General features: G+C 42.3%; 1 protein-coding gene across 1 annotated transcript in view; it reads left to right on the top strand.

Annotated features, from left to right (window-relative positions):
* RASGRF2 (Ras protein specific guanine nucleotide releasing factor 2) overlaps positions 1 to 12,017 on the top strand; it is a 130,613-nt gene that overhangs the window by 35,968 nt on the left and 82,628 nt on the right. The window contains exon 2 of the mRNA XM_075138211.1: positions 8,641 to 8,747. Coding sequence (XP_074994312.1) covers positions 8,641 to 8,747 — 107 coding nt within the window. The remainder of the gene's footprint in view (positions 1 to 8,640; positions 8,748 to 12,017) is intronic.

The raw sequence follows: 12,017 nt of genomic DNA, 5'->3' as shown, positions 1-12,017 counted from the left end.
TTGTTCCCTTTTAGGGATGTTGCCTTCTTCCAAACATATTCCCTTCTTTTTCTTCCCTTTTCCCAGGATATAAGAAATACAGTGTACACGTAATGTGTATTTATGAAGCTGGGCAAAATACTGTCAGTGGAACACATCTGAAAACTTCATGAGTTAACATGTCCTTGAATAGTACAAGCTGCTTTGATTTAGACTGCAGTTTGCTGCTTTTCTTTCAAGGATTGTTGAGGAGTCTTCAGTTGCTGCAGTGATTGTCCTCTTCTACCCAATAATTTACTAGTGCTTGACATTGCATATGGGTTTCCACATTCTGAAATGAAAATCTCTTTAGAAATCAAGAAAGAGAAATATTTTTAGCTTGTCATCTTAAATTTCAATTAAGCGCCTATCCCACCTTTTTTAGCCTCAAAGGTTTTTTAACATGCCCTTATAAACATTAGGTAGTGAATCCAAGCCTTAAAGATACAGCAAATGTTTAAGCTTCCTCATGCCTCACATTGAAGACAGACTTTTGTTAAGGCTCTTAATTTTTGGTAGCAATCTTGGTACACAGAGTAACTTTTCACAGTTGTTTTGCATTTATAATATCCATTCTTATCAATATTGATGGCTGGAATTTTCTTTTTAAATTACTCTCGAAGTCCTGGCTTGAATGATTAGTATCATAGAAACACAGAATCATAGAATCATTAAGATTGGAAAAGACCTCTAAGATCATCCAGTCCAACCGTCAACCCAACACTACTATGCCCACTAAACCATCTCCCTAAGCACCTCATCTACTCGTCTTTTAAATACTTCCAGGGTTGGTGACTCAACCACTTCCCTGGGCAGCCTGTTCCAAGGCCTGAACACTCTTTCAGTAAAGAAATTTCTCCTAATGTCCAATCTAAACCTCCCTTGGCGCAAGGAGGCCATTTCCTCTCATCCTATCGCTGGTTACTTGGGAGAAGAGACCAACACCCACCTCGCTACAACCTCCTTTCAGGTAGTTGTAGAGCGCGATGAGGTCTCCCCTCAGCCTCCTCTTCTCCAGGCTAAACAACCCCAGTTCCCTCAGCTGCTCCCCATCAGACTTGTGCTCCAGGCCCTTCATCAGCTTCGTTGCCCTCCTCTGGACACGCTCCAGCACCTCCATGTCCTTCTTGTAGTGAGGGGCCCAAAACTGAACACAGGATTCGAGGTGCGGCCTCACCAGTGCCCAGTACAGGGGCACGATCACCTCCCTGCTCCTGCTGGCCACACTAGTTCTGATACCAGGATGCCGTTGGCCTTCTTGGCCACCTGGGCACACTGCCGGCTCATGTTCAGCCAGCTGTCACCCAGCACCCCCAGGTCCTTTTCCTCCTGGCAGCTTTCCAGCCACTCTTCCCCAAGCCTGTAGCGTTGCATGGGGTTGTTGTGGCCCAAGTGCAGGACCTGGCACTTGGCCTTGTTGAACCTCATACAGTTGGCCTCAGCCCATCGATCCAGCCTGTCCAGGTCCCTCTGCAGAGCCTTCCTACCCTCCAGCAGATCAACACTCCCGCCCAGCTTAGTGTCGTCTGCAAACTTACTGAGGGAGCACTCGATCCCCTCGTCCAGATCGTTGATAAAGATATTGAACAAGACCCACCCCAAAACTGAGCCCTGGGGAACCACTTGTGACGGGCCGCCAACTGGATTTAACTCCATTCACCACAACTCTCTGGGCTCGGCCGTCCAGCCAGTTTTTTACCCAGCGAAGAGTGTACCTGTCTAGGCCGTGAGCCGCCAGCTTCTCTAGGAGAATGCTGTGGCAGACGGTGTCAAAGGCTTTACTGAAGTCCAGGTAGACCACATCCACAGCCTTTCCCTCATCCACGAGGCGGGTCACCTGGTCATAGAAGGAGATCAGGTTGGTCAAGCAGGACCTGCCTTCCATGAACCCGTGCTGGCTGGGCCTGATCCCCTGGTTGTCCCGCACATGGCTCGTGAGCGCCCTCGAGATAACTGCTCCATGATCTTCCCCGGCACTGAGGTCAGGCTGACCGGCCTGTAGTTCCCCGGATCCTTTTTCCGGCCCTTCTTGTAGATGGGTGTCACACTGGCAAGTCTCCAGTCGTCCAGGACCTCCCCTGTTAACCAGGACTGCTGGTAAATGATGGAGAGTGGCTCGGCAAGCTCCTCCGCCAGCTCCCTCAGTACCCTCGGGTGGATCCCATCCGGCCCCATAGACTTGTGAGCGTCCAAGTGGCTTAGCAGGTCATTAACTGCTTCCTCTTGGATTATGGGGGGTTTATCCTGCTCACCGTCCCTGTCTTCCTGCTCAGGGGGCTGAGTACCCTGAGGATAACTGCTCTGACTGTTAAAGACTGAGGCAAAGAAGGCGTTGAGTACCTCAGTGCTTTTCCTCGTCCTCGGTGCTAATGTTCCCCCCCGCATCCAATAAATTTTCCTTGGCTCTCTTTTTGTCATTAATATATTTGTAAGAACATTTTTTGTTATCTCTTATGACAGTGGCCAGATTGAGTTCTAGCCGGGCTTTTGCCTTTCTAATTTCCTCTCTGCACGACCTAATGAGATCCCTGTACTCTTCTTGAGTTGCCTGCCCCTTCTTCCAAAGGTGGTAAACTCTCCTTTTTTTCCTGAGTCCCAGCCAGAGCTCCCTGTTCAGCCAGGCCGGTCGTCTTCCCCACCCGTTCTTCTTACGGCACATGGGGTCAGCCCGCTCCTGCGCCTTTAAGACTTCCTTCCTGAAGAACGTCCAGCCTTCCTGGACCCCTTTGCCCTTCAGGACTGTCTCCCAGGGGACCCTCTTGACCAGTGTCCTGAGCAGGCCAAAGTCTGCCCTCTGGAAGTCATAGAATCATAGAGTCATAGAATCATTAAGGTTGGAAAAGACCTCTAAGATCATCCAGTCCAACCGTCAACCCAACACTACCATGCCCACTAAACCATGTACCCAAGCGCCTCATCTACATGTCTTTTAAATACTTCCAGGGATGGTGACTCAACCACTTCCCTGAGCAGCCTGTTCCAAGGCCTGAACACTCTTTCAGTAAAGAAATTTTTTCTAATGTCCAATCTAAAGTTTTGGTTTTGCTGGCCCCCCTCCTTACTTCACCAGGTATCGAGAATTCTATCGTTTCATGGTCGCTAAGCCCAAGCCGGCCTCCGACCACCACATCTCCCACCAGTCCTTCTCTGTTTGTGAACAGCAGGTCAAGCGAGGCACCTCCCCTAGAGGGCTTGCATCTTCCACATGCTCTAGGAACCTCCTCGACTGTTCCCTCTCTGCTGTGTTGTATTTCCAGTAGACGTCCGGAAAGTTGGAACTCCCCCGCGAGAACAAGGACTAGCGACTGTGAGACTTCTGCCAGCCGCTTGTAGAATGCTTCATCTGCCTCCTCATCCTGGTTACGTGGTCTATAACAGACTCCCAGCAGGATATCTGCCTTGTTGGCCTTCCCCCTCATCCTTACCCACAAGCACTCGACCTCATCATCACAACCGTTGAGCTCTAGACAATCAAAACACTCCCTAACATACAGAGCCACCCCTTCCTCGCCTGTCCCTTCTGAAGAGCTTGTAACCATCCATTGCAGCACTCCAGTCGTGAGACTCATCCCACCATGTTTCCGTGATGGCAACTAAGTCATAGCTACCCCGCTGCACAATGGCTTGCAGCTTCTCCTGTTTGCTGCCCATGCTGCGTGCATTGAGCTGGGCTGTTGATTTCTCCCCTGACATTGGCGTGCCACCCCTAGGCTCTTCTCTAGTGAGCCTGGTTTTATCCCCTTCCCCCTTCGAACCTAGTTTAAAGCCCTCTCGATGAGCCCCGCCAGCTCATACTCAAGAATCCTTTTCCCCCTGTGAGACAGCTGAAATCCATAAACCAAGACTGCAATAAGTCACTGAAAGATCAGGAAATAGCATCTAACGAGGTCACGCCACATTTAAGCTTTAAAAATGGTATTTTTATACTATATTATGAAGAGAATTAAATTTGTTTTATATTTAGTAAGAAAAGTTTAGGGAAAAGCAGTTCCCTAGGCAAGTAGCTGTTACCACACTATAATCATTTACAATCCCACAATACAACAAAATTTGGTAGTCACCTTGGAGTCCTTTGAAACATAATTTAAATGTTTATATGCCATGCTGATGGAACGATAAGATACTGTTGACACATGTATCATTTCTCCAGTACGAGTTTTTCCATCTGGACATTCAAAGCTGACCAAATTTACGAGCAGCTGAAGGCAGAAGCTTTCAGTAGGAATTGTCAAGCAGGGTTATTATCTAGGGTAGCAGCTTTTCTGCCTGTGACGGGTAGCAGCACTACCGTGGGAAAATGAGGGCTCATTCTCCTTGGTCCTTCAGTGTTTCAATAACTGAATTGTTGCAAGCATCACCACTAATTTACAAATGGAAAAGACACGTCGGGTTACTACAACTACAAGGGGATGGAAAGGGGTAACCGACGAAAGAGATGTAGTGATAAGTTATCAGGGGATAGGAGATAGGAGATAGGATAGGAGATGTCCTTTGGAGTTTCCATGTGAAGTGGAGGTAAGAGGATGAGCTGTGGGACCGACTCCGTGCGCTGGAGAGTGCGGTGCCAGTGTCGGTGTGACTCTCGCTTCATAAACAGCAAATGCTTTTGTCAGTCACGAGGAGAATGGCATTCTGCTGTCGGGAAATTTAGTCTTAGGGGTGTCTGTGTCGGTGGAAGCTCTGCCTCAGTATGCCTTAAAAGTAGTGTGTCTCTTAAAGGGCATATATCATTTGGGTTGTTTTTTTGTTTTTTTGGGTTTTCTGTTTGTTTGATTTCGTTTTTGTTTTGTTTTTACCAGATCAATGTTTGTTTTTCCCCTTGGAAAGCATGGCAACTTCAGGGCTTTTGCTGTCTTATTTTGAGTACAGCCATTATTTGGGCAGTTTTATAAGGACAAAGTTATGATGTGAACTGCTGTCAGTGGGGAGCCCAGCATCAAAATCATTGTACTCTGGTGCAGGACTTCCTTCACTCGGGGTCTTAATCTTGTTCCAGTCTTGTCTCTGAAGTGGAAGTGCCTGTCAGCTCGTTCTTTAGTCTTTCCTTTTCACCGTAGGAAGAAGCTCTGATTATCACTAGATAGAAGTCAGATAAGTGATACACAACAATATTCTTGATGCACCTTAATCCCATTGTTCTCTCCTTCACTGTCAGTCAAGATACTGCCTTCATACCTATGCAAGATACATGAAACTTTCCCTCCTTTTTTTCCCAAGCTTTACTTTGGAGAACTCTGCCAAAGATGTTTTTATTAACATGAAAACTTACCATTTTGCTTGTGCATACCTGAGTTCTGAAAAGACACCTTAAAATGAAATGACTGAATTTGTTTTATATCAAAATACAGAATGTTCATTTTCTCTTCTATGAGTCTGACGATTTTCAGAATAAACAATAATAAAAACATTGTCCAGCTGAACCACAGGCTTAACTTGAAACATGAGTGTCTGCCTGCTAGTCCAACAAACATGATGAATGATGATAAGGGTAGTTAATGTAAATGTGTCCTATAGTTCTTAAATATTTACTGTCATCATTTCAAGAAATTAATAGTGTGTATGCAGAAAGGTGGTTTTTACCTGTCCTGTACTGCAGGGATGTGGAGGCTGAGCTGTTTAGCAGATTGAATGGCAGTGCTAAAATTATATAGATCTATATATAAATATATATATATATAGGCACACTCACATACATCATCAACTTGAAAATCTAATAATGCATCACAGATACCATCTTATTTTCTTGTAGTAAATTAGTTTTGTAAATGAGCAACATTTATTTTAAACAGAGAATTCAAGGATGACTTAGGGATTCTTTTTAGAGGCATGTTATGATATTTTGCTTGGACTTTGCTTACTCTAGAGTTGACTGCTTCTGGGTAAATGATGTGATACCGATGCTTGAGTGCAATATGCAGGTTTGAGAGGGGCGGAGGATGTAGATGATTTTTAAAGTAGCTTCTGAAAGCAAATGCCTTTTATAATTTAGCTTTTGTTTCCATTGGGTCCAGTCCTACTGTTTTAGCCCTCTAAGTTTGTTTGAATTTGTGCATTTTCTTGGTCCAACTAAGCATTTAGATAATGCCTATCACCATAGTAACTGCAGACCTCTAAGTCTAAATTCTGCGACATGAGATCACTGTAAGTCTTGCTCGAAAGAGGTCTGAGTTATCTCACTTTAAAAGAAAAAGTAGGGAGGACTGTAATATTTTCTCTCCCTTTAACTTGAATCCCTACACAATGGGATTAAATCCAGTGCTTGTCTACACTTGTGTCTTTATTCTAATTTTATATCTAGCAGCTTTATGAAACACAAATAACTTGTTACATAAAATGCAGCTCTGAACAGTGTGATTTATCTTTAAATATACTTTTTAAAATAGACTATTCCAGTCTATAAACAGAGCACATTTGTGTGTAATCTTGCTGCAGTTTTTACTGTCCTGTAGGCTGTTTTCAACTGCACTGTATTGTTATAAAAGTTTTTACCTATCACTGCTATGGAAAATCCTATGGACCTGATTAAATGTTTCTTTCTATTCATGGCATTCAGGTTTAAGTGATATGCACTGTCGAAAAACCATAGTTTCATAGGATTGTCCTTCTAGTGATTTATTGATCCTCATCTGTGCTTTGGAGTTTTTTCGTTTCTGAAACTTAAAGGATCTGAGCCTGGATTTTCTTTGTATAGCCTGTTAAATGCTGCTTCTTATTTTGCCTTGTTTCTGTTTCGCTGGTTTGTTGCTAATCCTCCAGTGCTTGTGGTCCTCTATATGAAAAGTGTTTTGTATACACATAACAGTGTTTAGTGAATTAATACAATGCACAAATGAATAGTTTTCTCTTTATAGAATGCCATCATACGTACTTATGTCACCCGAAAAGAAACCAAACATATGAGTGTACTCAGATGCACAGAGGCAGCTGGGTTTTGTAAATGTGAGGTCCCCAGGCACAAACCTCGATGCAAATACAGGTGCACAGGCAGTGCTGGAGCCAGTGTAGTGAATCCAGTGCATCTGGGGTGTATTGAACCTGCTCTGTGCACACTGCACAGCCGACTTGTGTGTTGGACGTGCACAGCAGGCTGCCAGATGTCTCAGAAGGGGCCAATAAATGGCTGAAATAATCTCTTTTTATATGGACAAAATTCATTATCAGTGTTGACAATATCTGCAGCCAATTCTCTGTAGGTAAAATTTCATGCCTTCTGTTTCTGTTTATGCTTGTGTTCCTCCTGCCTTGGAAATGGCTTTTAATTCTGAGGTGTTTTATATTTGCTTGATCTCCAGCATGGTGTTTGGCTCAGAGAGGCTTTTTCAGCTGAGCTGTGGGTTTGACAAGGAAAGCAGAATGTTTGTTGACATCACATCAGGTTTCTTACTGCTGTAAACAATGGCTAATGGCGTGGGAGAATGCAAATTATATACCTTGCTTGCTGACTGGAGCAAGTTTGGAATTTGCTGTTAGACCCCAGGAAGTAATTGCTGCCACATGTGGTTATACCCGGTTCCCTGTTAACTGGGATGAAGCTGGAAGAGGGGTTGAGAAGTTCTAGGTAATGAAGAGAACTGAGTGATCTGGTGCAGAGATGTTTAGCTATAGGATCTCCTGAATCACATCAGACGTAATAACCAGGTGGTTTTGCGTATGGGCAGGTACGTCACTGGTCCCTCTGCCTGTGAAACAGCTGGCTTACTAATGGGTGCATTTAAGGCACCTATGTAAATTACAGGTGTGCGTTTAGGTAGAATATTTTCTCGGCTATTTTCATCTAAGTTGGAAGAGTTCCATTTGCTACCTGGCTGTAAGTTAGTATGCAAGCTATGCAAAATAAGGTTGTAAATGACCAACCTTGTGAAATGGGTTTTAAGGTAGATGACTGGGGATTCTCTCCTCCCCACTAGGTATTACTATTATTACCACATTCTGAAAGTAGCAAAAACTTTCCTGAAATTCTGTGTTCTATGGAACATACCATGAGCGATGTCGTTCATGTAAGAAATGCCGTAGAAGAATATGACACTTCTTGCATGAGTAGCATTTTCTTGTGAAAACAAAAAGTCATTGCAATGACAGTTATGGGTGAGGCTTCTTGAAAGAAGGGCAAAAATGTTTTGGGAGTGTGATGAAAGAGAAGGGACACTTCCCTTGTTCTTTTGGAAAGGTGAGGAAATAAGCTAGAGCCAGTGCACAGTCTGCATTCTTGTGAGGAAGTGGTGGCAGTTTCAGATTTGGTCTCCCCTGCTGGCATCTAAGAAAAATTTTAGGTGTAAAAATGCAAGGGAAAAAGAACTACAGATACCCCACTACAGTTACACTATTGTATTTGACTGTAGAAGCTGCTTAGGGAATTATATTGTGTTGTCTTGTATGTGGGAGCTTAAGAACAGTAACTTACGATAAGTATCATGAAAGCTATTACCTTGATACACAGGGGAGTATGTTAAGAATACAGTTTCAACTTCAATCCATGTTTCATGACTAATAGCTTAAAGCACACCCTCCTAGGCTGGCAATGCTTTGGGCTGTGTTTAAAAAGTCAGATTTTTTTAGAAAATTTTATGTATCTATTTTATTTAAAAGAGTTTCTGAACATTTTTTTTCTTGTTCTAATTGCAGCATTACTTTACTGTTCTTTTTGGCCATGAAGGGCAGAAGCCACTGGAGCTCCGTTGCGAGGATGAAGTTGATGGAGATGAATGGGTAGAAGCTATTCACCAAGCTAGGTATGAAACCTGATTTTCAATCATCAGCTCCATTTTATTGTAAATAAATTGATAATAATTTGAAAATCTAAATTCATTCTCTAAACAGAAATAAACGTTACAGTGCATTACATGTGTATTGCTTGCAATTCGTGGGTATGTTATAGGAAAAAAATGCCTTTATCACTCATGCTTATATCACTGTACTTCATCATTCATGAGTGTTTGTGTTCCAGCTGAAATTAGTTCAAGAAGAATACTCTTTTATTGGAATCGGCTCCTAGGATTTGTCCTCTGTTAGAGGCAAAGTGTGTTATATGAATGAATAAATAAGTGCTATCCAAATGAATAAATGAGTGTTTCTTAAAAAGCTCTTATATAGAAATAAATGTAAGAAAGAGGAGGTCAAACTATTATGATGATAAGGTGCAACAAATAAAATTTCAACTTCAAAACTGAAGTCCTGAACAACGATCACTCTTGTGAAAAGGGACGTGGTAGGACTTAGAGCCATGCAGTAATCTTTCCATGAGAAAAGGTCTGTGTGGTGAATGGGCAAGGTTTACAGTATAATCTAAATGAAAACCATCTAACTGAAGGTTTGTGAAATGGTTTGCAGAGGCAAACGTCTTTGCTGAAATGCACTTTCTCCAGCCTCCTCTCATAGACACTCACCTCAGCTAATCTGCAGTGCCATGGTAACGCACAAGGAACCAGGCAGTTTCTGAGTTGCTTAGGACATGAGCCATGTAAACAGAAGTGATTTTGCTTTATAACTAAAAATGAACACCACCAGCTAGTAGAGTTTAATTTCGAACTTGTGAAATGAGGCCCTGAACCTGCAGGTCTTGTGTCGCCTGGGCATCCAGTCTTTGGATCTGCATCCTCTTCTTAGCGTTGGTACCTAACTGAATGGGGTCTTGTCCTTTCTTGGAAGGCACCTGCTGGGTTGTGGTATTAGGTGAACCACATTTTGCATGGTAGCTCTCTGGGTGAACACATTATTTCAAGTCTTGAGAAGCTGTGAGCCTTTGAACTCTCAGCCCATCCCAGGACATCATGTCCATGAGCAGGCAGTCCGTATTGCTGAGGGAGGAGGAGGGAAAGGAGACCTTCACCTTGTCTCTGGATCTGGGTCAGTTTCTCATGTGGAGTACGGCTGAAAGCAAGTGAAGAAAGGAGCATGACTTTCTGCTTTGTGGTAAGGGCATTCAGGGGAAGCAGGATCCTACAGTTCTCTGTTCTCAGGATAATTTTCTTCGTGTCCATTGCCGGGTGTAAAAGGCATGTAAGCAAGGAGAGCTTCATAACGCTGAGTTAAAATTTCTCTCTGGGTAGTTCAGTCCATAAATGTATCACACATGAATTTTCAAGGCAGAACTTAACAGAAAATTAAGCCAATGTTAAACAACACACAGTTGAAAATATTGAGAATTTAAACTTGCTAAGAAGTAGTTAGTCGTGAGGTGGTTGAATTTTGACTCCACCGGTAAGTTATCACTGCAGCCTTCAGAAGACAACTGGATCTCTGTTGTAAGCAAGATCAGTCTTTTTGTCTCCGTCCCTTTTGCTATTTGACTTTTCCCCCTTTATTTCTGCCTATCTGAAATGACAGTCCTAATAGTATCAAACTATGTACACCACTATGAGGGATATTCTCAGGGCCCTATGTCATTTGGGGGATTTTCTTAATCTACTTTTCTGCATAGGTCTCTAAATTTCTTGGGGAAATTTTCCAGGGACTTGGACATGGCTTTTCTTGTTCTAGTATTCTTTTCTTGAACAAAATATCAACAAGTGACAAAAAAAATTCCGAAATTTAGTTGCTAGACATAGAGTGTTGTACGCTACTGTGCTTACCTCATTGTTCTGATGCTTTTCTACTTCATTGGAAGCTGCTTTTATTTGCTTTACATTGTGTCTAGCAAAACAACTTGGAGTTGCATAGTTAGTTACTTAACCACTGGGACTTTTACCAGATACCTAACAAAGAAATGAAAATAATAGCTTTAGACTATTGCATAAGAATTTTCTTGCCAACTTAATTAAACAAAATAGAACAGATTTCCTTCAGTCATTAAATTTTGCCTGCATCATGATTTAACTTTTTTCCTTGAGTTCGTCTGCATTTTTTACAAATGGGACAAGCTTTGGCAACTTCTTTAGTGTCACTGTTCATTTGAGGCTAACCTAAGACATTTCTGACCCTTCTCTCAGGTTTTTGTTTTGAATTGCTAAATGGCATTTTGTGTAGCCCTTTGAAGATACTTTTTTGTAGTAGCTCAGGTGTCTTAGGTAAAAATTCTAGGAGGTATTGAGAACATCCTTTCTACCCTTAAATCGAAAACAGGCCAGGGAAAATCCTGCTCTGTGTGAATATGTTGGCATTTGTGAAATGGAAATATTTAATTGCTTTCTGGAGGGTCTCATCCTCATGAGTAGCTATGGTAATTCATGTTTTAGCTGAGACAAAGTACTTGAGGTTTTTTCTTTTTTCCTTTTTTTTTTTTTCCTTTTCTTAGATTGACGTATACAAAATCTAATTTTGGATTGCTTTTCATTACTTTTTGCCAAATACATGTTTGCAGCCATCAAAATATCTTCCATGTTTTATTTATTTTGCAAGTTATAAACAGAATGTTGAAAAAATAACACTTACGATCGCACTGCACCCCATGTCCCACTCTGGATAAATCGGTATTTAATTTGGATGCAAATTCATAATTAAAGGATTTTCTGCTGTGGCATTGTCCATTGTTTCTTGGAAGATTTCACTGTGGGTCAGATGCTACCGCTTATCATTTGGGGGTACCGTGCACACTCTTCGAGAGCTGACAGGCTTTTGCATGCTGCCGCTAGACGCTGCATTGCTTATGTTCCTGTCCGTAGTGCCCTCTCCTCATTTGAGAGAGATTGTTTGGCTTGTGAGCTTGCAATGGGAGATGCAATTCAGTATATTTTAATGGGACTCCATTAGGAGCTCCGCATGCATACCTACTTTTCATCTCTTTCTATTTTATTTGAATTCTCAGTGTTTTGAGTTCTCAGTAATATCCAGGATAGCAGTGTAAGGTTTGCTTCTTCTGAGTTACATTTCTGGGCTGAAGGATTTATTCCTGGGAAATCCTAATTCTTCTGTCAGTGACTGCATGTGGAAGTCCATGTTTTGGGCTTTGTTCCAGAACTCGGTCTCTTATGAAAAGATCTGTTTCACCCTCAATACACTGAGGTGGACTTTTCACCCTTTCGTACAAATTCTTCTATGGTTTTAATTTTTTTTTGCATTTAACT

Source organism: Calonectris borealis, chromosome Z (assembly GCF_964195595.1).
Source record: "Calonectris borealis chromosome Z, bCalBor7.hap1.2, whole genome shotgun sequence".
NCBI lineage: Eukaryota > Metazoa > Chordata > Aves > Procellariiformes > Procellariidae > Calonectris > Calonectris borealis.
Note: the sequence above shows the minus strand (reverse complement) of the source record. Positions and strands in the feature narration are given on the sequence as shown.